This window comes from Rhinatrema bivittatum, chromosome 3 (genome assembly GCF_901001135.1).
Source record: "Rhinatrema bivittatum chromosome 3, aRhiBiv1.1, whole genome shotgun sequence".
Classification (NCBI taxonomy): Eukaryota; Metazoa; Chordata; class Amphibia; order Gymnophiona; family Rhinatrematidae; genus Rhinatrema; species Rhinatrema bivittatum.
Genome location: NC_042617.1, coordinates 588,026,002 through 588,052,113, shown reverse-complemented (window position 1 = coordinate 588,052,113; position 26,112 = coordinate 588,026,002). Strand labels below are relative to the sequence as shown.

Below are 26,112 nucleotides of genomic sequence, written 5' to 3'. Positions count from 1 at the left end.
CTGAAATTACTCCACTCCCTGAGAGTCCTCAGGCAGCAGAGTCGCAAATCCATGACGCGGTAGATGTGACTCCAGCGGGAGGAGGCCAGAGGGCGGAGGACGTCGAAACTCCTTTGCAACCCACAGCGAGCCTTGAGATAGTGGGAGCTGACCATCTCAACCCTGTACCTCCAGCGTCCACCCTGACTTCAGAGAGGGCGGCTGAGGGGTTTGAAGGAGCGACGATTTGTCCCAGTCAGGAAGTTTTGCTGGCTGGACTATCTCTGGTGCAGAAAACGGGTGAGTCAGTTTCTAGACCCCGTTTCCAGATGCCTGGTAAGCCAGATAAAATAACTTTGGAAGCAATTTGGGACATAATGGTAGCTTTAGTGAAATCGATAGGGGAGTTTCAGGATAACTTGGAAGGCGTTGAACATAAGCTGGAGGTTTTTGACACTCAGATACAGGAACTTAAGCCAAGACTGGAAACAGTAGAGGCTGAAGTGGGCAAAACTCGAGAATGAAATGTGAAAATTTATAAAGGATTTAAATGTGGTATCTAGAAGACTGGAACATTTAGAAAATCACTCGCGACATCTGAATTTAAGATTTCTAAATTTCCCGAAAATTGTTGGAGAATTACCTTGTTACCCTTAAGAAATATTTCAAAGAAGTGTTGAAATTTGAGGAAGAAACAACTTCAGTGAATAAACTATATTATTTACCTGTATCCACAAGAAACCGAGAAATACAACAAGCTGATATGAATAAAGGGAATCTGACCAAGTTCTTGGAGGACTCAACCACTGAATATTATGAATGTGCTACTCTTTTAGTATCCTTCATAATTGAAAAAGATATTACAGAAATTATGAAAAGATATTTTAGAAATGTTGATCTCCATTTTCGAGGATCACGGATTCGTGCATTTCCAGATTTTGCTCCTGTCACTCAAGACAGGAGACGTGAATTTCTTGCAATGAGATCACAAGTGCTTGCTCTAGGTTTCTCATATGTTTCTCATATATTAACCTTTTCTTTTTCCTTCCTCTCCCAGTTTAAGCATCCCTGTTTTTTGTAACTGCTTTCTTCCGCACTACAGTTAGTTTGTTTTTTCTTTCTATGCACCACTGTTTTAATGTAAACCAGCATGATGTGATTTTATCATGAATGCCAGTATATAAAAACCTTAAATAAATAAATAAATGTGTTAAAATATCCGTGTAAGTGTATCATAAAATCTCCAAAGGAATGCTATATTTTTTTCTACCCCGAGCAATTAAGATCTTTCCTAAATGCTAGGAGGGTTATTGTTATCCCCGGATTAAAACCTTAGAGTAAGGATCATAATAGGAATGACGGTCTTTAATCTATGCTATTGCCTAATACTTGCATTATATGTTTCATAATTATTCTTCCTATTTTCTGCCTCTCAAAAAGTTTCCTTAAAGGGAAATGCATTATATTTGATTTTGTTGGATATATCATTTGCTATTGATTTTTTGATTATGGATGTAAAAATGCATTTTCATTTTCTGTAAGTTTGGTTGACTTGCTGTATAGTTTAAAATAATTAAAAATAAAAAAAAAAAAAATAGTAAAAGCCGCATCAGCAAGTTACCCTCATGTTTATTTGTTCCCCAAACTGTAAAAGTCACGGCCCTGGTTGGTTGCTGTCTGAATCCAACTCCCCTTTTCCCACTGCCATTGAAGCAGAGAGCAATGGTGGAGCTGCATGAACAGTATCGAGCATGGTGACAGAACCAGCTCCAATGTAGGGTGGTTTGTGACCGACAAGTAGGAGCAGCTGTGCTCCATGCTGCCCCTGCTCTGAGTTTCTGGCAACTCCTCGAGTTTCATCTGGAGACCTCCAAGATTTTGTACAGATCGCTGGGTCTCCAGAGAAACCCTGGAAATCTCAAACTGTGAGATCAGCAAATCTAGCTGTGCAGCTGGAAGGAGAAAACGTGGCTCGTGTCTGGGCCATGTGGCTTGCCTCAGGATGGAGAAGGTGGCCTGAGTCTCTAGATCCTATGGGATGTTGAACAGATAGAAGGAAGGCGTGAGTATTGGGGGGGGGGGGGGCGGAGAGGAAGTCACTGGGGTGAAGCCTGGATAGAGAGGGAGAAGGTATGTGTGGGTGAGAAACTATACCTGTCACACCCCCAAAGCTAATTCAGGCCGATGCCAGGATGAGCAGTTATGGCTGCATGGATGTTGGACTCATAGACCAATCCTAGCAGGATGGGCTATGGGGACTTGGAAGATGCGCACCCCCTTCTTCTACAAGACTGCTTCCTGTTTCAAAGTAGAAGTGCATTGGTAGAAGGGTAAGGGGGATAGGGGGACTGGCAGCATTGTGCATCCTCTGAGTCCTTGTGGTCAGTGCTGCTGGCTCTGTAGGAAGGTGAGAAGAGGAAAGATGAGGAGGAGAGTGGTGGAAAAGTGGAGGGGGATATGGGGGGTAGAAAGACGGAAAAAGATGGAGGGAGGCGAGAGATGAGCTGGATGGGGAGGTGTTCACTGGAAAGGAGGGTAGGGAGATATAGGAGAGAGGAAGAGAAAGGTGGAGAAAAAGTTTGCAAGTGAGGGGGAAGGTGACAGGAGGGAGGGAAAGAGATGTGAGGGAAATGGGAGGATGAAGGGGGAAGGAGAGATGAGTGTAGGTAGGGGAAGGTGGAGGGGAGAGAGGGTGGAGAAGAAGAGAGATGAGGGGTATGCAGTAGGAAAGCAGAATATGCGAGATGGGGAACAGTGTAGGGAGAAGGGATATACCGTATTTTTCGCTCCATAAGACGCACTTTTTTTCCCCCAAAAGTGGGGGGAAAACATCCGTGCGTCTTATGGAGCGAATATTAAAAAAACAAAACAAAAAAAAACTAACTACAACCAATTTTTTTTTTTGTCCCCATTCCCCATCCCAACCATTTAAATTTAATTTACTACAACCCCCCACCCTCCTGACCCCCCAAGTCTTGCCAAACGTCCCTGGAGGTCCAGAGGGGGTCTTGCGTGATCTCCTGCACTTGGGCCGTCGACTGCCAGTATTCAAAATGGCACCGATAGCCTTTGCCCTTACTATGTAACAGGGGCTACCGGTGCCATTGGTCGGCCCCTGTCACATGGTAGGAGCAATGGATGTCCGGCGCCATCTTGTGCTCCTACCATGTGACAGGGGCTGACCAATGGCACCGGTAGCCCCTGTTACATAGTAAGGGCAAAGGCTATCGGTGCCATTTTGAATACTGGCAGTCGACGGCCCAAGTGCAGGAGATCGCTCCAGACCCCCGCTGGACCACCAGGGACTTTTGGCAAGACTTGGGGGGTCAGGAGGGTGGGGGGGTTGTAGTAAATTAAATTTAAAGGGTTGGGATGGGGACAAAAAAAACATTTTATGCCCTCCCGTAATTTGCTCCATAAGACGCACAGACGCCCGGGAACAGAGCCGGTTTAGCGCACCATTTAAAAAAAAATGTTCCCCCTCTGAATCCTAGGTGTGTCTTATGGAGCGAAAAATACTGTAAGTGAAGGGAAGAGTAAGGATGTGCATGAAGAGAGGGGGAGAAGAGAATGAAAGTTATAGGTAGGATAAAGAGAAACCAAAGTAGAAGAAATGGCTGCAGGCTGGAAACATCTACAGGAAAGGCTGAGAGAGAACAGAATGGGCAATGGAAGGAAACTTAGAAATCAACGGGGAGAAGAAACGTGGAAAGGGAAAACGAATAAAGAGAGGCTGGAGAAGTGAAAACAGAAGAGGAATTGAAGGTTTAAGAAAGAAATAGGAAAAGATAACTTCTCCTGCATGCTGAATTTAGCTAAATAACGTAACATAATCTCTCTCTTTGAGCAGTAATTTACAATTTCCTACTCAGACATGCGGGATTTTAGTTTCTGGTGCAGAATCCCCTCAGGAGGACAGCAGTGGTGCACCAGGACTAGGACTTCTGCTTTTGGAGGATTTTACTTTAGCAGTGCACAGGAAGCTCCAGGCTACAAGCAGGGCTCTCGTCTTGCCAATATTTGTAGCACCACACCAGTGTCAATAAATGTCAGCTGCCAAGCAAGAAAAGTTGGTGCTGCCTGCAGCTTCTCCTGGGCTCTGTGGATCAAAAACCAGAAGCTATAACTATAAAGTAGTAGAGCTCTTTCTTCCTTCTCTCTCTCTCCCCTCGGCACACTCTTGCCCAACGCAGTCCCCCCAGTCTGTCAGCCCCCACCAGCCGGTTCCCTTGTCCTTTCTGTGTCCTCACCAACCCAGATCAGCTGTCGTTTTTCTGCACTGTGCTTTCATAGGGCCCGGTGTAAAAAGGTGTGCATCCTGTGCCTGGCGGCATCGCACGATGTTCGGGGCTGCGAACTGTGCGAGCAGATGACTCCAAAAGGATGTCGGGCCAGGCTAGATAAGATGGAGAAGGTTTTAGGGTCGGGTAAGTCCGACCCCTCCACCCCAGCATCGATGCCTTCGCCGGGAACCGTTTGCCCTCGACCCTTCGGTGGCCACTCCTTCCCCGAGGCTCCGGGGATCGACCCGTGTCTGTCTTCTCGAAATCACGGATTTCTGGATCGTTGTCCTCGGTGCCGGGGAAAGACCGGGCCCGAGCACCATGGGAAGTTTCGGAAACACCGTCACCGGTCTCTGTCCTTGCACGGTGCCGTAATTGGGCTGGCACGCTGCTTGATGCCTTGCCCCCGAGGCGGCCTCGAGGAGAGGAGGCCCCATCCTCCTTAGAGTCTGGTAGCCTGAGGCTGGCCACTCCGATCCCGGTGTTGGGCATGGAGCCTCCTTGAGGTCCCAAGGAAGAGTTGGACTCCCCTCTCAGCCTGCCCTTTCAGCAGAGGCTTTCGAGGAGGAACTGGAGGGTCTGGTGCACCTAGCTTTGCTCGACAGGGAGCTGGTGCTCCCGCCACCGATGCTGGTCCCCTTCCCGACTCCGCTGTCATCACCGATGCCCGCGGCAATGCTGATACCGATGTGGAGTCTGGGTTGGAGCCGTTGCTGGACCAACTCGATGACCTCCTCAGTATCCTCCTGACACAATTGCTGCCGGCACCCTGCTTATTCCTCTGTGGTCTGCCAGAAACCGAAGCATAAGGCGTCCGAGCCAATCCTTGTCGGGAACGAGGGTCCGTCAGTGCCTTCTGCACCACTGGAACCCCTCGTGCCCCGCCCCGTGCTAGGGCCGGTGCCTGGGCCCTCAGGTCTTCCAATGGCCCCGGGGCCTTTGGTGCCTCTGCCCCGGGATGAGCTCAGTGCTCCCCGTCCTCCATCTCGAGGCAGCCTCGATGAGCCCGAGGACCTCTTTGACTCTTGGGGAGTTGATACCTCCGATGCCTCTTCAGCGGATTCCGATGATCTTCCGTCAGATCCCGCTCCCTCAGAGGGAGACCTGAGCTTTGCGGGGTTTGTCCTAGAAGCACCCCTGTTACAGGTAAGCAGCTTCGCTTTTTATGCTCATAAATCATGTTTTTCAGTGCACTAAGCATTGCCTTTGCGCACATTTTCTGGTTTGTGCACATTTTTTTAAAACTTCTGATGCATTAGCATAGTATTAGCTCTCACTGCATCAAAAAAAAAAAAGGTTCTGCATTAAAGTGTATACTGAATTTCAGCTCATAGTTTTTAATGCTCAGCTAATTACATCAGCCACATAATGTAAGGGGTGCAATGCCTGAGCTCTCTGCCTTAAGAGAACAGGTAACATGTGACAAGCTTTCTGCGAGCCCCGCTGTGCAAGAAGCAGACTGCACTGGCTTCTCCTCTTCTGCAGGTTTGCAGAGCCCCGCACGCCACTCCAGGCTCAGCTGCACTGGCTCCTCGTGCTTGCCAGTTCACAGCATCTTGCTCTTCATGCAGGCTTGTGGAGCCAGCTTTTCACAAATTCTGCACAGAACAGCTGTGCAGAATGTCTCCAAGTCTAGATGAGTTGAATAGAAGGTTAACAATTACTAAAGTCTGAAAATATTGGATTGTGCAAAGAATCGTTGCTGTGCTAGTCTGCTTGGTTATATAGAAATAAATATCAGCAAACAAGCTGTAGTCAATACTCTTTTAGTGGGCTAACATAACACATTTGTGTCTGGTCTTTGAGAGTTATATTCCCTGAGCTGATTAAGGAAAGTAAACTCTTGAAAACGAATTACAGGTCTCTTAAGTTTGTCCAGTATAAAAATATCACTTACAACTTGTTTGACCCTATTTCTTCAAAATATTGTATTGAAAACTATTGCTCCGTTATTGTTCCAGGGTGAATTGGCAGACCAGGGGTTAATAAGCAGTTGATGGAATGAGGAGTCTCTTGTTTAGTTCTTGGGCTGTAGTGTGTGCTGGTAGCAGGAGGGAGGCTGCCTGGCATGGTGTTTGAGATCTGGTGGCAGGAGGGAGGCTGCCTGGCATGGTGTTTGAGATCTGGTAGCAGGAGGGAGGCTGCCTGGCATGGTGTTTGAGATCTGGTGGCAGGAGGGAGGCTGTCTGGCATGGTGTATGAGATCTGGTAGCAGGAGGGAGGCTGCCTGGCATGGTGTTTGAGATCTGGTAGCAGGAGGGAGGCTGCCTGGCATGGTGTTTGAGATCTGGTAGCAGGAGGGAGGCTGCCTGGCATGGTGTATGAGATCTGGTAGCAGGAGGGAGGCTGCCTGGCATGGTGTATGAGATCTGGTAGCAGGAGGGAGGCTGCCCGGCATGGTGTTTGAGATCTGGTAGCAGGAGGGAGGCTGCCTGGCATGGTGTTTGAGATCTGGTGGCAGGAGGGAGGCTGTCTGGCATGGTGTTTGAGATCTGGTAGCAGGAGGGAGGCTGCCCGGCATGGTGTTTGAGATCTGGTAGCAGGAGGGAGGCTGCCTGGCATGGTGTTTGAGATCTGGTGGCAGGAGGGAGGCTGTCTGGCATGGTGTTTGAGATCTGGTAGCAGGAGGGAGGCTGCCTGGCATGGTGTATGAGATCTGGTGGCAGGAGGGAGGCTGCCTGGCATGGTGTATGAGATCTGGTAGCAGGAGGGAGGCTGCCCGGCATGGTGTATGAGATCTGGTAGCAGGAGGGAGGCTGCCTGGCATGGTGTATGAGATCTGGTAGCAGGAGGGAGGCTGCCTGGCATGGTGTATGAGATCTGGTAGCAGGAGGGAGGCTGCCCGGCATGGTGTATGAGATCTGGTAGCAGGAGGGAGGCTGTCTGGCATGGTGTATGAGATCTGGTAGCAGGAGGGAGGCTGCCTGGCATGGTGTTTGAGATCTGGTGGCAGGAGGGAGGCTGTCTGGCATGGTGTTTGAGATCTGGTAGCAGGAGGGAGGCTGCCTGGCATGGTGTATGAGATCTGGTAGCAGGAGGGAGGCTGCCCGGCATGGTGTATGAGATCTGGTAGCAGGAGGGAGGCTGCCTGGCATGGTGTATGAGATCTGGTAGCAGGAGGGAGGCTGCCTGGCATGGTGTATGAGATCTGGTAGCAGGAGGGAGGCTGCCTGGCATGGTGTATGAGATCTGGTAGCAGGAGGGAGGCTGCCTGGCATGGTGTATGAGATCTGGTAGCAGGAGGGAGGCTGCCCGGCATGGTGTATGAGATCTGGTAGCAGGAGGAAGGCTGTCTGGCATGGTGTTTGAGATCTGGTAGCAGGAGGGAGGCTGCCCGGCATGGTGTATGAGATCTGGTAGCAGGAGGGAGGCTGTCTGGCATGGTGTATGAGATCTGGTAGCAGGAGGGAGGCTGCCCGGCATGGTGTATGAGATCTGGTAGCAGGAGGAAGGCTGTCTGGCATGGTGTATGAGATCTGGTAGCAGGAGGGAGGCTGCCCGGCATGGTGTATGAGATCTGGTAGCAGGAGGGAGGCTGTCTGGCATGGTGTATGAGATCTGGTAGCAGGAGGGAGGCTGTCTGGCATGGTGTATGAGATCTGGTAGCAGGAGGGAGGCTGTCTGGCATGGTGTATGAGATCTGGTAGCAGGAGGGAGGCTGCCTGGCATGGTGTATGAGATCTGGTAGCAGGAGGGAGGCTGCCCGGCATGGTGTATGAGATCTGGTAGCAGGAGGAAGGCTGTCTGGCATGGTGTTTGAGATCTGGTAGCAGGAGGGAGGCTGCCTGGCATGGTGTATGAGATCTGGTAGCAGGAGGGAGGCTGCCCGGCATGGTGTATGAGATCTGGTAGCAGGAGGGAGGCTGCCTGGCATGGTGTATGAGATCTGGTAGCAGGAGGGAGGCTGCCTGGCATGGTGTATGAGATCTGGTAGCAGGAGGGAGGCTGCCCGGCATGGTGTATGAGATCTGGTAGCAGGAGGGAGGCTGCCTGGCATGGTGTATGAGATCTGGTAGCAGGAGGGAGGCTGCCTGGCATGGTGTATGAGATCTGGTAGCAGGAGGGAGGCTGCCTGGCATGGTGTATGAGATCTGGTAGCAGGAGGGAGGCTGCCTGGCATGGTGTATGAGATCTGGTAGCAGGAGGGAGGCTGCCTGGCATGGTGTATGAGATCTTGTAGCAGGAGGGAGGCTGCCTGGCATGGTGTTTGAGATCTTGAGTTGACAGTGCAGTAACACCGAGTGCCTGCTGAGACTCTCCCTGCTGTAGTGAGCGGGTGGCTCTCCTTAGTGTTCATGGCTCTCTCAACCTCGGTTGCCCGGCACGGAATTCACTTCCTTCAGCGCGTTCCTGCCATGGTTATAGCTACGTTTTGATATTTAAATGACTTCAGCGTTGACCTTCTATTCTTCGTTACCAGTGTGGTGTTCAAAGAAAAAATTACAACACACTTGGATAGTACTCTACAGGTTCTGCTGCAGCTCGCAGACAATTAAATATTTTACACAATAGATTTTTTTGTGGTATCTACAGCACCAGGGGTTCCCCCTGAGGAAGCTTTATTTGGCGAAACAAGGGCCTTGTCGGGGCTGTTTATCTGCCAACCCGGTACATCAGAGGTCACAGTGTGTTTTCTGTGTGTGCATGAATCTTAGTTCGTATGTTCATGTTTTTGTGTTCTACTCTCAGGCTCGTGGTAAAAAGAGGCAGCTGTCAGTGGGTTTGACAGCCGACGCTCAATTTTGCAGGCAGCCACGGGTTCGGAAAACGGACACCGGCAAAATTGAGCGTCGGTCTTCCGACCCACAGGCTGCGGGCCAATTTAAAGATTTTTTTTTAATTTTTAATCTTTTTTTTTTTTAATTTTGGGGCCTCCCACTTAATGTTTATTTATTTATTTATTTAAATTCTTTTAATATACCGATGCTCAAGACAAGGTCTTATCGTACCGGTTTACAGTAAACTGGGGGAAAACAGTTAACAATGAAAGCAAAAAAGTTACATTATAACAGGGAAAGTGGAACTAGGCTGTTAGAAAAGGAAGGATAGGTTAAACAATTTCTAACTGGAGAGAGGGGCAAATAAGCAGGAGAGAGTGCTTACAAGGTAGGAATTATATACAAATTTACATTGTGTATACGATTAAGCAATTTTTTATTATTATTATTATTTTATTTTTATCAGAGTGCAGTAAGGTGAAAAGCAGTTCCTTTGAGTTGCGGAAAGGGACACAACATAATGTTGTTATGATATTAAGTCGGAGGGTGTACAGAAAAGCAGTTTTTTCTGCTTTTCTGTACACTTCCCTGGTGCCGGCAGAAATAAATGCAGGCATTAATCTCTGAGAGTAAAATGTGCGGCTTTGTGCACAATTTGCTTTCTGGATCGCACGGGAATAACTAATAGCACCCACAACATGCATTTGCATGTTGTGGGTGCTATTAGTTTTGGCGGGGGGGGGGTGGGGTTGGCCGCGCGTTTTTGACGCGCTATTACCCCTTAATGTATAAGGGGTAAAGCTAGCGCGTCAAACGCATGGCCAAACCTGGTCTAACTGGAGCGCACTGTACTCTATCGGCCAGAATTTGAATAATTTGAAAATGTAACATCTCGAAGCAGTAACATGTAAGCCACAAACAATTATTGTGCACATTTGGTTGTTAACCAGTAATACTGTATCTGTCTATGTGTAGCGTATAACACTCTTTACTACTTAATTGTGTAATCTGTAGGAGACAGCGGTTTACTGTTGTGTTAGACTCTAGTAATGTAGCACAAGTGGATTTGTTTGTGCATGTAGGCATTGCTCATGTCTTTTAATGTGCTTATTTTTTTTTTAACGTTTCCACATTAGTGCACCTTTTTCCTGGAGTCTGCAGGCTGAAGCATCCTTTCATGGTCATATGCTGGGACTCAAAGCCATGCCCCAGCCTTCGGACCTTTTTTTTTTTTTTTAAGGCTCCTCCTTTTGACTTGTATAAACTGTTTTCAGGGATGTCGGATGGGGAGATCTAGGTTTGACCCCCAACCCTAAACCTCAGACCAGCTTAGACTGGCGATGCCTTTTTCTTCCTGAATGGGTGAGGTTTGTGTTTCGCTTTATAGCAGTACTCCCAATGCTTTTCGGCAGCTCTATAGTAATTCAGTTGTGTTTTTTTTGCCCCCCTTAGGGGAGCCATCTTATTCTACGTCGGACGAGAGAAAGGAATATTATTACTACCTGAATGTGTGCGGCGACCTGCATATCCGCGGCTGTGAAGGTGAAAAGGTTTCTTCTTGCCAAGTGAAACAGACGGAGAGCAAGGCGAAGGTTACTGGCAGATCCAAGAACCAAATTCTCAGGTAGTTGAGAGTTTCTGTGCGGTCTCTGACATGCCCTGCTCACTTCTGGGCCTTGCTATAGGACGTGTCCTGCCTCCAAGTTCTGCTGCTGGGGGTAACCACTCTTCTGAACCAGTGACATTGCCCTTCAGCGCCTACTGATGTGTCTGGTGAAGCCTTATTTGTGCTCTTCAGGGCTCTGAATGGCACAAAAGGAAAAAACATTCACTGCTTCTTGCTGTCCTGCTGCTGATTCTCTCTCCTCTTTGAACTCGTGACCTGGACAGGGAGGAAGAAACTTCCTTCTGCTTAGGGATCACAACAAAATATCATTGCTCACCACCACCACCACCACCACAGGGAGCAGAGCAATGAATAAACTGTAAGAAAAGCAAAGAGGGAGAAGAATGGAAGGCAGAGATTGGAGGTACAAAGTGGGACTTGTGAGGTGGCCGGAAGATAAAGAGCAAAGGAAAAGGGACTATGAGTAAAAGTGAAGATGGACAGAGAGCAGAGATGAAAAGGAATCTGGAGGGGTCTAGGAGGAGGAAAGGCAGGAAAAAGTCTGGGAGGAGGGATATGCGTGGTGGCAGGAGGAGGAGATAGCATTGAGAGGGGAAAACATATATTACTACTACTCAATTATTCCTTCTCTCCTTACTCTCTAACCCTCGTTCATCGTAACTCACCTCTTCTCTTAACCCTCTCCGTAGCTTCCTAGCTGCGATTAAGTTAATGTTGATTTACCCTTGTTCGATGTGAAGCGATGTGATATGACGGGCGTCATGAATGTCGGCGTAGAAAAGAATTAAATAAATAAAATGAAAGGGAGGAGGAGAAAAAGGTGATAAGGGAAGTTGGTATAAAACCGAAAGTATATAGACAAATGAGTAGAAAGGAATGTGCCAGGTGGAAGCCGGCACTATGATCCTCCATTTGTGACTGTTCCCCCCTCCTCCCAGCTCACATAACCCACTGATTACAAGGAGAGTCCCCTGGAGATTGGAGGGGGGGGGGGGAGAACGCACCAGAGCCCTTCCTGGGGCCATTGTGCAATGACTGGAACGCCCTTTCTCTTGGGGCTGGAGTGCCGCCTCTGCAGCTTCCCCAGCTGACCCCAGGGAGTGAAAGACCTGTGCGGGTCTGTGGCACCGCACTGCTCTCTGTGCCGGCCTGGTAAATAAATGTTATTCACAAACCAAAGGAAAGTGTACGATCGTAGCTGAGATAGAATGTGAGCATAGGCTGAGAGCTACGTAACAAGGGTTGTGGAACCCACTGTCACTATGTCGTCAGTGTAAGTGATGGGTGGCAGCAAGCCGAAACACAAGATCATTGCTGGTCGTCTCGATCAAGCACCCGATAAAGGGGCCGATGCAATACGGCGCGCTGCAGCCGGACGCGGGTGGAACAGGCGCTAATCAATCCCCTAATGCAATAAGGGGCTTAGCGCATATTCAGCGCGCGTCCAACGCGCAGTGAATCTGATAGCGCTCATCACGTGCATGGGAATGAGGCTCCCGATGCGAAAAAAAACCCAGTGCGTTAGTAGCTGAGCGCATCTAAAACAAGTACGGAAAAGCAGAAAAAATTGCTTTTCTGTACTGCCTCCTACTTAATGTCGTTGTGATAGTAAGTAGGAGGAAAAATGTAGGGAAAAAAAATATAGACCGTCGGGTTCAGGAAACGGACGCTCAACTGACAAGCGGTCGCTTCCTGAACCCTTGGCGTTTGTTTTCCTTGCCGGCGGGCGGGCGAGTCACGAAAACAGATCGAGTTCTCGTTAGCTGGGATGCGCTAGCGCCACCCAAGCGACCCTAGCGCCCCCTTGCTAACGCGACCCGCTAATTTAAATATTGCATGGCGTCCCCTTGGGGGTGCCTGGGGCACGTTAAGAAAGCGGGCGCTAACTGTTCAGCGCCCGGTTTCTACGCAGATTTATTGCATTGGCCCTAAAGTGTATTATTCAGTCTTCTTTAATGCAAGTGTAATGGCCCTCGCCGGGCTCATTACCAGAAACGCCCTGGGTGAACCCATTTGGAGGTTGGACTGGTGCCTGGAGGTGCCGTGTGCTACAGAGACCCTCTCTCTGACAGCTCTGGGGTCAGTGTAGCTGATTTTTGTAGCGATAGGAGGTGTGTGGAGCCTTTTACTGCTTAGGACTCAAGCACGCCCTGCTTGGAATCTGAGACGGGTCTGGGATTTGCCCTCTTGTCCACTCCCTGGGGGTTAGGGAGTGTATCCCAGGTTGTTGTTGTTTTGGGATTTTCAGAGACTTAATTTGCAAGAAGCCTGGTGAGACCGCTGGACACTGCCTGGGGGGAGGGGGAGGGCACAGGGAACCCTCTCTTTTGCAGTCCCAGGCTAGGGAAGGATCTGTGAGGACAGAAGGCTGGGGGTGACCCGGTGCCAGGACCTTCTGGTGTTTTTACCTGACTTTGGGGAAGAAGGATTCGTGTAGGAGAGATCAGGAAGGAGGTTTCCTGCACACCTAAGGAAGAACTGGAGCTGGCTTGTTCCAGAGAGAGAAAGAAAAGGCAATCGGACAAACTAACTGTGAGCGGAGAACCTGTAGAGGCTTTTAGGAACAGCCACTTAGTCTTCAACTCTCGAGGAGAGAGAGAGGAGGTGCAACTCAGTGTGTTAACCTCTCCCATTCTGGTGAAAAGGGTAATGAGATCCCTGCACAGATAGAGGGAAAAGTAAAAAAAAAAAAAACCCTCTGTGGAGCTGGGGAGGGTATCCTGCCGAGTACCCACCAGTAAAGTGCTTAAACCCAGAGCCTCCAGTGTTTGCCCGGCAGCATACTCAGTGGGACAAAAAAGTGCCCCTTACCCCTAGCACTCTGGGTCCTGCAGGGAGTTTACCCCCCCTCCCCCCCCCAACTCAGCCCCAGAGGGACAGTAAATCTTTGGGCAGCTTCCTGGGTTGGGGCTACACAAGAATAATGTTTTTTTTAAAAAAAAACTCTCCAACCACGTGCTTAGACTACAAACTTGACCTCGGCTGATGTTTCGTTAGCAAAGAACTGCTTCAGGGGTTAAAGGCAATGAAAATGGACTTCAGCTGGCGTCTCGTTGCCTTTAACCCCTGAAACGTTCTTGGCTAATGAAACAGTTGCTGGCAGGTTTGTAGCCTGGGCACATGGCTGGATAGGTTTTAAAAAGCATTAGTTACACAATTTGTTCTACTTGCAGTAAAAGAAAATACTGAAAAATACATATTATTGGGGTGTGATTGAGAAGGACCCGTGGTGACCTTTCAAGGTCTCGCTGACACCTGTCACTTACATTAACATCAAGGCTCTGTAACTCTTAGTACATGTAAATAAATTTTATTTACATCCCACGTGAAAAACTGTAACAAAAGTCTGTAAAAACTGCTGATGAAAATAGTATTTCCTATGATTTCAATACCATGGAACAGAGTCTATAACTCGGTGTTTGGCACGTGGCAGATAATGAAGGGAAAGTTGCCTGTGATCGCCCCTGCCCCATCTTTCGGGAACATTATAAGGTAGCAGCATCCTTGAATGGAAGAGCACCCGTGCTGTGGCTTCCATTAGCAGAGGATGGGAAAGCTACGGGCCACGGAAGAACCTTGGGCCTGGATATCCGCATCATCGGCTCTGGAAACTGGGGGACCAGCACTCCCCCTCTGACAGCGCAGACCTCCGTGTATGCAGGGCCAGAAAGTTTGCCCAGGCCTGACTGAGAAATGTGCATGCGAGTAGGGTCTTTGATGTGTAGGCGGCACCGACAAAAGGACAAGGGTAACCACGGATGAATCCCCCTAGAGACCTTGACGTGAGAAATGTGCATTGAGTTGCTTTTATGTTTGTTCCAGTTGTGAACCAGTTTTAATATGTTTTGAAAGTGGTGATGTGAACGTTTTTCAAAGCCCTCGTTTGCTCTGTGACGTGCGCAGATGCCGAGCTGGATTCATGGTGTCTCCATCGGGGGTGGGATTGAGCACAGTGGCAAAGCATAAAGTTAAACCCTACCCCCCCCCCCACCTCTGCCAAACCCCCCTGCTGGTTTTCTATTTAATCTGTGGGCCGCTAGGAATTATTTTTTAGCTCAGTGATAGTTTTTGGAAGCTTCTCCTCGGTGACTTTAAGTGGCTGGGCGGTGCTGGAGCTCCTCCAGGGCTCCCACCAGTAATAAATGTAAAGTGTGAAGCGGGGACCAAGTTAAGAAGCAAATGATCTTTCCTTCCAGAAGGTACCGGCAGTGGAACTTGTTGATACGGAGAGAGGTTTTAGGAGTCCAGGAAGCCGCGCCCTGACGTTTTGCAGACGTAGCTAGCGCTGCAGCTATGGGGAGGGAGTGGGGGAAGAGCTCGTGACCCAGAGGACAGGCGTGGGGAGGCTGGGAGTTGGCTACATCTGCTTAAGTTTGCCGTTTTTTTTTCTTTTGTGTGAAATGCAGGTACTCTGATGGGGACCTGACGTTAACCTTGCCAGGTGGAGATGGGTGCAGCTCTGGCTTCCAGCGCATGACGGTCATAAACTTTAAATGTAATGAAACAGCAGGTGAGGACACGAGGGAGACGTTTTTCTGGGCCACCACAGACCCCCCTGAGGTGGTTACTCTGCTGTCGGTACTGGAGAGAAACCTCTGTAATCCTTTAAGAAGGGGAGGGCGGGACGGGGCTTCTTATCCCTTCTTTTGTACTCCAGATACCCGGATGCAGTCCAGACATTCTGAAAGTCAGGTGATAGGAAAGACTGAAGCTCCTAGCCCTGTCAGAAGGATCCTCCCCTGACATGCACACATTGGAGGGTTTTTTGTGCATGTTTTGAGCACGAGGTCTCCTGAACTTGCAGGCAGAAAGCTTAACACCTCGTTTGATGGAACAAAAACTTACAATATGTTAATTCAAAGGGCTTGGCGTCCGTGATATTGCACTTATAAACTAGGTGTGATTTTGCATCTGTTATTATTCCAGTGCCATTACTCAGAGTCTCGGTGAAATAATAAGTAGCTGTAGTAAGCTGTCATACTATGATATTTGTTTTTTACTCTGATAATGTATCTTCTGCTTGCCTGTGTGTTTGAAGTTTCTGAATGTCTTGGGGTCCTATAATTAGTTGAGGGGGAAGCAAAATTTAAAAAAAAAAAAAAAGTCTTTTGATACATATTTTGCAGAGGTCTTTCAAGCTCTGTTTCCAGCAGTAGCCAATTCAGGATCCCAAATAGATAAATTCTAAGGGATTCCAGGGATAAGCAATGGCTTTCCTCAAGTCCAGCAGATTAATAATAGTTTATGGACTTTTCCTCCAGGAACTTGTCCAAACCTTTTTTTTTTTTTTATATCCAACTATATTAATTGCCTTTATCACATCCTCCAGCAGTGAATTCCAGAGCTTAAATGTGCATTGAGTGAAAAAAAATATTTTCTCTGATTTGTTTTAAATGTGCTACTTAGTAACCTCATGGATGTCTCTTAGCCTTTTTATTTTTTGAAAAGAGCAAACAAATGATTTGCATTTATCCATTCCACCCCACTAATGTTATAGACCTCTGACATTTCTCCCCTCAGCCATCTCTTCTCCTTTTAGCCATAAGGGAGCCATTGCATTTGCTTTGTCACTTGGTCACCCTTCTCTGTACCCTTTCTAGTTCTACTAAATGTTTCATCTTTATTTTTAATTCACCAGCTGACAGTGGAAAAGGAACACCGGTATTTGACCACGAGGTGGACTGCACATATTTCTTCGACTGGGACACCAAGTATGCCTGCGTGAAGGAAAAGGAAGACCTGCTTTGCAGTGTCACCGACGACAAAAAGCATTATGACCTCTCGCCTCTGAGCCGCGTTGCAGGTAGAAGCTTGACGTTGTAGTTGGTGTAGTTGTACGGTGCAACTCTGTAGGATCTTCTTTATCACATTTTCAGAGAATTGTTTTTCAAATAAAGCAGTCGGGGGATTCTTGCAGGTGAATGCTACAGAATTTGCCAACGCTCGGCATCTTCTCTAGTTCTAGGTTGCAACGTTGCCGATGAGACTTGAGTTCTGTCGCTTACTTTGTTTGTGGCCCGTGTTTCATAAAATGGCCAGGAGACATCAGTGGCTGCTTACCTGAGTGTGCGGCAGGTGAATAATAAACAAAACACAGATTAAGAACAAAACCATTTAAATTTCCCCCAAAAACGAAATAGAAACCCGGAATGTGGATGATGATCTCATTTCTGACTCCTGCATTAATGTTTGTTTGTTTTTTTAGCAACTTATAGCACATTGAATAAGAGAAAAAAAGCTTTAAAAATCAGTTTCTAAAGGAAGCAATCTGTGAAGAATCAGAGAAACTGCTTCACCTTCGGGCAGGTATCTAGGGATGGCGTCTTTCCTCAGCAACGAGCCCAGATCAGAATGTTATGTTAAAAATGTGTCACATATATCCAAAAAACCCGAGTGGTATAACTTTTTTATCTTTTAACAGGTGGTTTGTAGGACCTTCATGACCTCAGCTTGTAAATAGCAACAAGCCGTATCGACCTCTGTTCCAACTTTATTATAATTTAATTGTTTTGCTCACTCAGAGTCAAGAAAACGTTTTTTTTAGTAATATTTTACTTTTTTCTTTAAAAAGTCATGAAAAGTCCTCGGGGGAGAGAGATCTTATATTACAACTTTGCCCAAGTCCAGGAGCCAAACAAATAACCGGTACTTAACGTCAATGTCAAAAACTGTACATTACTCCGACATGGCCATGTTTCAATAGTGTTCTGCCTCAGAGGGTCTCTTCATCCAATTTCCACATGCTCCTAGTCGGTCCTATTGAACTCTCCGCTTCTCAAAACGCTCCCCGATGCTTTCACCTATCTATCTTTTACAATTATATAGAAAATTTACAAAATGGCGTCAGTCTCTCTCTCATTCATGACGTCTGTTATTGTACCGAAGTCCAGATGGGTCCTCCCTGGACCCATTGATTCTGCTTTAGATACCTACATGAAATTGGTGCTCCGTGATGTTCAGATGATGGAAAATGAGCCCAATTTTAAAACAAGGTATAGGTCTTATGAATGGTCTCAGCTTCAACAAATTGCTATTAAACAACTGGCTGAGAATTGAGACATTATAGTGAAGGCTGCAGATAAGGGTGGTGCGATCGTGCTGCAGGATCGGGGCAAATATATGCAGGAAATATATCGTCAATTGAATGATATTAGATATTATCAACCTCTGACCAGCGATCCCACGAGTGAAATTAAGAAATGCATAGAAGGGATTATTGATCAAGCTATGTACCAAGGTTTTTTTGTCCAGTCGTGAAGTTTGTGCCTTGAAGGTGCAAGATCCTGTTTGTCCTGTCATGTACACTTTGCCCAAAATTCATAAAAATGTACAAGCCCCTCCAGGACGGCCCATTGTGGCAAGCCGTGGTTCAATTTTAGAACCGTTATCGAATTGTTTGGATTTTTTTCTAAAGCCGTTTGTTCTTCAAACTAAGTCCTTTGTTCAGGATACAACTCAAATGCTTGCCCTCATTGAGGAGGTGATATTGTTACCCAAGACTGCATTCTAGTGACTCTTGATGTTGAGTCGTTGTATACGAATATAACCCAGCAAGAAGCATTTGATTTGATGATAAAGATTTTGAAATCACGTGAACGCCCCCACAGGGTTCCAACAGATTTTTTGTGATCTCTACTTGAATTAGTGCTCTTCAAAAATTTTTTTAGTTTTGATGAGAAGTTCTATCTTCAAGTGAAAGGAGTTGCAATGGGAGCCAAGTAGCTCCAGATATAGCAAATTTATTTGTTGCAGACTTTGAGGTGAGGGTGATTTATCCGTCTGAATGGTTTAAAAATATCCAACTTTGGCGTCGTTAAATTGACATTTTTTTCATTTGGTTGGGATCCTGCACAGAATTAAATAAATTTGTAGGGTGGTTGAATGAACAAAGCACCTATTTAAAATTTTCAGCACAATTCAGTGCATTTTCTCTGGCATTTCTTGACATCACCATTTCTAAATGTGGAGATCGTTTATCCACTTCACTGTATAGAAAAGAGACTGATCTAAATCAGTTCTTGAAATATTTTAGTTGTCGCCCGAGACATTTGAAAGACAGCCTTCCTATCAGTCGGTTTCTGCGTTTAAGAAGACTCTGCTCTTCGGTGAACGAGTTCAAGATTCAACGATGTGGGCAAGATTTGATCAACAAGGTTACCCCGGGCTGTTGTTAAACAAGCATATAAACGTGCTCTCTTCGCCAACCGGGAGTTTCTCCTGGGGTATAAAGCTACCAGGGATTTTGAAGGCACAGTATGAGTACTTCAGTTCAGTAATAAAGCGCAGGATGTTGTAAACATTGTACGTAAACCCTGGGAAATAGTAACACTACATCAAGTGTTACAATCTGTACCTCAGATTTCATTCTCTAGACACCGGAATTTACGAGATAAAGTGGTCTGAGCTTTGGTGCCGCCTCTAACAAATGAATGAATGCCATTCAGGAACTTCACCGTTTGGCGCGTGTGATATGTGTGCTCTTTGCCTGAAAGGATCAGTGTGGCAGGTTCCTGGTTCGAATCACGAGATAATTTTGCACCACACTACAAATTGTAATTCATCAAATGTTATTTATGCCATACAGTGCCCTTGTAACAAAATATATGTGGGTCGTACTAAGCGAAATATTCGGACAAGGTTAGTGGAACATAAGAGTTGCATTAAGACTCAAAAATTGACTGCTCCACTAGCAGCTCATTGGATCGAAAAAAATCATCAGTATAATGATCTGTGATGGCTTATCCTAGAACAAGTTAATGTCTCCTCGCGGGGAGGTGATATATTGGCATTTTTGAATAAGAGAGAACAATTTTGGATTTTTAAGTTGGATGTGATTGCACCTAAAGGTCTTAATGAGGTCATTAACTGGTATTCTCTGATTTAAACTCCGAAGATTCTGACGTCATGTAGACGTCATGAATGAGAGAGAGACAGATGCCATTTTGTAAGTTTTCTATATAATTGTAAAAGATAGACACTTAAAAGCATCGGGGAGCATTTTGAGAAGTGGAGAGTTCAATAGGACTGACTAGGAGCATGTGGAAATTGTTTGAAAAGACCCCCTGAGGCAGAACGCTATTGAAACATGGCCATGTCTGGGTAATGTACAGTTTTCGACATTGAAGTTAAGTACCGGTTATTTGTTTGGCTCCTGGACTTGGGCAAAGTTGTAATATAAGATCTCTCTCCCCCAAGGACTTTTCATGGCTTTTTAAAGAAAAAAGTAAAATATTACTAAAAAAAAGTTATCTTGACCCTGAGTGAGCAAGACAAGGTACTTCTAGTGGCCCCGAACTGGCCAAGAAGGCCGTGGTATGCAGACATGCGGGGAACCCCCTGTGTCTACCTCCATACAGGGACCTGCTCCAGCAAGGACCGATCCTCCACGAAGACCCAACTCGATTCTCTCTTACGGTCTGGCCATTGAGAGGACTCGCCTGAAGAAGAGCGGATACTTGAGGGCAGTAATTGACACCCTGCTCTGAGCATGCAAGTTTTCCACATCTTTAACTTATATACGAATATGGAGAATATTCGAAGCCTGGTGTGAAGACCGTGACATCCTGCTGCGGACAGTCAAAATTCCCATGATCCTGGAATTCCTGCAGGATGGCCTGAAGAAGGGGTTGTCTCTCAACTCCAAGGTTCAACTGGCCATGCTGGCCTGCTTCAGAGCCAAAGGGGACGGCATCAGTCTATCTTCCCATCCAGATGTCTCCCGCTTCATGAGAGGGGTCAAGCAAATCCGACCACCACTAAAGTGGCCGGTAGCCCTATGGAATCTCAATCTAGTACTCGACTTCCTAGTGGGAGCTTCATTCACACCTACATGCGGTCAGTCCCTACGGCTCCTGACCTTGAAGACTGCATTCCTAGTGGCAATATGCTCAGCCCGTCGCATCTCCGAACTTCAAGCACTGTCTTGTCAGGAACTGTTCCTCAGATTCACACCGGGATCCATACAGCTATGCACTGTTCCCTCCTTCCTTCCAAAGGTGGTTTCTCACTTCCATCTAAACCAAACCATCTCTCTGCCATCTCCAGACGAGCATAAGGACTCTGAAGACTCACGCCGCCTACGTCATCTTAACGTCGGCAGACTCCTAGTCCGTTACCTGGAAAGATCGGAATCCGTACGAAAGATGGACCACCTATTCGCCCTTCACAGCAGGAAGAAACAAGGGGAAGCAGCCTCGCGGGCAACCATAGTATGCTAGATCAAGGAAGTAATCAAGGCGGCCTACGTAGAGGCAGGCAAGCCTCCACCTCTACAAGTCAAGGCCCATTCCACAAGGGCCCAGGCAGTATCCTGGGCAGAAACCAAGATGATGTCACCCACCGAGATCTGTCGGGCGGCGACGTGGTCCTCCATTCACACCTTCTCGAGGTTCTACCACCTGGATGTTCAGGCCAGGCAGGACACAACATTCGCAAGGGCAGTACTAAGTGGGCCACGGGCAGCCTCTCACCCGATTCGGGAGTAGCTTTTGTACTTCCCATTGGTCCTAGTCCATCTGCTACACACTAGGAAATGGAGAAATTACTTACCTGATAATGTTGTTTCCTTAGTGTAGACAGATGGTCTCAGTATCCTGCCCACAGCTGCCTCAAAATAAGGAAACCTCAGGTAACAATCCCCGAGAGCAAGACAAGCATGGGTAAGCCAGACTTACCCCTAGTTAAGACACCCATAGCTACCAGGTGTCTGCATTTCTTGGTTGACGACACTGGCGCTCTCCAGCTACAATTCACGTCAACTAGTTCAAGTTAATCAAGTTATTAAAACACACATATATCCACTATTGCTTTTCAAGGAGAATACTGAAGAGCAGAGTTTCCTGCACGGGGTATATGTAGTGCTGACGTCAGATTGAAATCTGATCCGTCTCCCACTGCTATGAGGAGTACACTATACCCATTGGTCCTGAGTCCATCTGTCTACACTAAGGAAAACGAAATTGTCAGGTAAGTAATCTCTCCATTTTACTAGAAGAGTGAAACTGACCAGCTTTTTAAAAAAAATTATATAGAAGACCCATGGGACTTTCTTATTGAGATGTTTTTTTATAGTCCGTTTTAAGGCAGGGGCCATGCTAAGGAGGTGGGTATGATGTGTGGAAATATTACTTTGGCTTGGCCCCCCTCCCCCCAAATTCTGTCTAGAGCACCACTGATTAGTACAAGAAAGATGTTGTGGGGGTTCTGGATAGGTGCACAAATCCATTGCCGCCCCCCCCCCCCCCCCCCCCCCCCCCCCCCCCCCCCCCCCCCGCGTCAGAGACTCTTGGTGCACTATTGCAGTTAACAAATAGACTAACATCAAATAGGTAAAATTAAAAAAAAAAAGTTCCAAACACCCATAAAATATTTCAGAAACACACATCAAATAATACTCAATATTACCTGCAAACATTTGATTTCCAGATGCTCTGAGACTGTCATGGATTAGTAGGCCAAGAGGAAGGTGGGGGGGTTGTTGCACATATATATGCTCTTTCTTTTGCCCACACACACATGATCTCTCACCCACCCATATTCATATGCTGTCTGTCATCAATACAGTGTTCCAGCACCACCCAATCACACACATGCCCGCGCTCTCTCACACACACATGCCCGTGCTCTCTCACACACACATGCCCGCGCTCTCTCACACACACATGCTCGCTCTCACGCTCGCTTTCTCTGTCTCACTCACATACACAGCCACTCACTCTCACTGGCTCCCTCACAAACACCTCTCCCCACAGACAAGCTCCCATTCATTCTCTCACACACAGGCAAGCTCCCTTTCATTGTCTCACACTCGGACCCCCAGGTAGGCCCCTATTCATTCTCACACACACATGGAGACCTCTAGGTATGCACCCATTCATTCTCACGCATGCACACAGACCCCTAGGCAGACTCCCATTCGTTCATACACATCCAGGCAGGCTCCCTCTTTCTTTTGCCAGCAGCCTTGGAGCCTCTCTCACTAATCTGCTACTGCGCTGCTTTTGGGAAGGAGACATTTGTCGTTGCTACAGAAGTCCCCTTCTGCTGCTGCTTCTCCTCTTTGCAGGCCCCACAGAATTAAAAATTTGCAGGTCTAGCACTTCCTCCATGCTGACCTCGTGCATCACGAATCAGCATAGAGAAATTGCTACCCCCGCAAGTTTTTGATACCCTGAGGCCAGCATAGACGACAAGATGGGCTCAAGCTTTTACTCCTAGTGGTCCTAACGTGCAGCCTCTTGTTTCTTCAGCCGCCAGTGGGATGGGGCTGCAGAGGCTTCCTTATGTCCACTGTTAGCAGACGGCCAATTCCAGTGAGACTGCAATGCTTATCCTCTTCCTGCCCCGCTGACCATGCTTGCTTCTATTTTAATTGGCGGATCCTGGGGCTGTAGTGCTCTATGCTCCTATGCCTCTGAGGGAGATGTCATGCACCAGCTGCCGACACATAGCTCAATGTCATCAACAGAGGCCCATGATGTCCGGCCATTGTTTGATGACGACATTTCAAGGCACTGGCGGGCTGGAGATAATGGGGCAAATTGATTAGGAGTAGGGCCAGATTTGACCTAGGGCCGCGTTTGCCCACCCTGGTCAGCCGGGTGGAAAGCTTTATTTCTACTTTGTGATTGCTTAGTTCTCAATGAGATCCTGTTGCACAAGAACCTTCAGTCTTCACCCAGTAGTAGCAGATGGATTTTCCACTGCATTTTCAGTTTTCCCTTGGATAGGGAGCCAGGTTTTTTTTCCTCTGTCTGCAGCCCCCAGCCTTGAAGTAAGTGTTAGGAACAGGGCCTGGCCACTTGTAGCGTCATTTCCATTGTCTGCTAGAGGGGGTTTTCTGATTTGGCAAGCCTGGGTCATGTGCTCTTGTCTGAAATGAGATTTTGTTACCCCAGGGTCGGACAGACAATCTGTTGATAACTGGGAGGCAGTCCGCAGCAGTGCTGGAGGAAGAGAAGACGTTCGCTTCTTCATTAACATCTGCCACAAAGTCCTTCAGAAAGGAGTCGCTGCGGGCTGTCCAGAGGAGGCTGCTGTGTGTTCTGTAGGTGAGTCTCAAACTCAGACGTTCCAGCTATTAATGAGCATTAAAATACTTTTACTTTCATTGCAAGACTTTGAACACGTGTGCTATGCTCTGCAAAATGAAAACTTTTAAGTATGGACCTGTGGGGGAGATCTGACATGAAGATAAACACTGTTTGCTTTTGTTAACCTCTCTTTCTAATGTAGCAGAATTCCAAGCTATTTCATTATCGGTACCTGTAACAAATAACCTGCTTTCTTGCTGACTGTGCATTATGTGCATGTTTGACCTTTTGCATGCCAAGAAAAACCTTTATAGAGCTACAAAAAAAAACCCCACCCCAAAAACCAAAAAGAAGCTTTTAGTTCCTGGAAAAAGCTATAATTGAAATTGTACAGGTTAATAATGCCTTTTTCCTGTCCATGAAGATGCCATTCCCTGTACGTACCCGGATCAGTCCAGACTGCTCCCTTCCAGCAGATGGAGTCAGAGAGAAAGCTGAAAGGCACCCCTCTTAGCCTGGCGTGCCACCTGCGATCCCTCAGTATTTCTCTGACTCCAGCAGATGAAGGTGGCAGAACCTGCGATCCTGATCCTTGAAGGAAAAAAAAAAAAAAAAAAGGGGTCTTGTTACCTTTCTTTGCCTTTGGCTAAATCATTTATTTATTTATTTATTTGTTTGTTTATTTAATAACTTTTATATACTGGCATTAGATAGGCACATCATGCCGGTTCACATTGTAACAAAAGCTAGAAAATACATTATAACAGGGGTAGGGGAAAAGGGTGAGAAACTAAGTCAAAAGCAAAGAAAGGACAGAGAATTCAAACTAAAAATAAAATGAGTTCAGAGAATCCAACAATATTAAAAATTACACAATCCAACAGAAGAAGTAACATCTTATTAATATGTTAATATATACAAACTGAGGTTTGGGTATGGGAATAACAATGTCAAAAGCAAAAGAGGACAGAAAATTCAAACAAAAATAAATGAGTTCAGAGAATCTAACAATATTAAAAATTACATAATTAGTAATTAGTGGATAAAGATAGAGTAGTTTAAAAAAAAAAAAAAAAAAGGTGAGTAGGGGGATTTACCGTGGGCCGATCCTTCCCCCTAGTAGCCCAGAGACGTTTTCATTCCTCTTTTGGGAGCCTCTGTAGCTTGCAGCCATGGACATTTTCTTTCCCCTGGTTGATTAGCAGCTACCCAAAAAAAAAGGCATTTTGAACTCCTGGGTCTCTGGAGGTATTTTGTAGTGTAGCTGCTTACCTTGTCATAATGCCACACAGATTGCGGTGTTCAGACTGCGGAGACGTTTGCTGGCTCAGAGTCCTCAGCCTGCTCTGTTCCCGATTAGCGCGGGAATGGCAGCCATTTTACCTCCTCCAGGCTCTGATGCGTTGCAAGGCTCGGGGGGAGGGGACTTTCCACCTCAGCTCTCGCCGCCGAATTTGAGCTCTGAGAGGCCTCAAGATCCAGTGCCTAACATGCAGCCTCTTGTTTCTTCAGCTGCCAACATAGCGGTAAACATTACATTTTAGTGATGCTAGACCTATCAGCAGCATTCGATACAGTAAATCATGACATCCTATTAAATAGATTAGAAGAAATAGGATTATGCAACACAACAATCAAATGGTTCAAATCATACCTAAATAACAGATACTTTCAAGTCCAAATCAAGGACGTAAGGTCAGAGAAAATAAACCTTCAAACAGGAGTTCCGCAGGGATCAGCCCTATCTGCCACACTATTCAACATATACATGCTGCTGCTATGCCATCTGCTAGCTGGTTTGGGCATCTCACACTACATATACGCTGATGATATTCAATTAATACTTCCAATTAATGACTCAATTGAGAAAACATTAACCTTAGCCAACATGTGTCTAGATATAATAAAACAGCTCCTTAACCAAATGGAATAGTTATTAATATTGAGAAAACAGAATTCTTGCATCTAGAACAAAAAAACATCACAATCATTCAAAATCCAATCACAATCAATAACAACCAAAAAATACAACTAGCTGAGAAAGTACGAAACCTTGGAGTGATTATTGATACGGAACTAAGTATGAAACAACATATATCTCTAAAAGTAAGGGAAGGATACGCCAAACTTATGACTCTTAGAAGACTTAAACCATTACTAACGACAAATGACTTCCGATCAGTATTACAAGCATTAATTTTTTCGAGCACGAACTACTGTAATGCCCTTCTACTAGGATTACCCTACACCACAATAAGACCACTACAGGTATTACAAAACAGCTGCAAGAATTCTGACTGTTAAAAGTAAAAGAGACCATATCACCGAAACCCTAATTGAACTACACTGGTTACCCATTGAGCAAAGAATACAATACAAGACTCTATGCACCATACATAAATTAATACATGACGAAAAGGCAGAATGGCTGAACAGAGCCCTTCGCGTACACGTCCCCAATAGAAACCTGAGAT

General features: G+C 46.6%; 1 protein-coding gene across 3 annotated transcripts in view; it reads left to right on the top strand.

Annotated features, from left to right (window-relative positions):
* Nucleotides 1–26,112, top strand: part of IGF2R (insulin like growth factor 2 receptor) — a 315,579-nt gene that overhangs the window by 83,119 nt on the left and 206,348 nt on the right. For all 3 annotated transcript variants that reach the window (XM_029596695.1, XM_029596693.1, XM_029596696.1), the window contains exons 9-12: nt 10,433–10,604; nt 15,014–15,117; nt 16,246–16,410; nt 23,504–23,656. In XM_029596695.1, the coding sequence (XP_029452555.1) occupies nt 10,433–10,604; nt 15,014–15,117; nt 16,246–16,410; nt 23,504–23,656 (594 nt within the window). The remainder of the gene's footprint in view (nt 1–10,432; nt 10,605–15,013; nt 15,118–16,245; nt 16,411–23,503; nt 23,657–26,112) is intronic.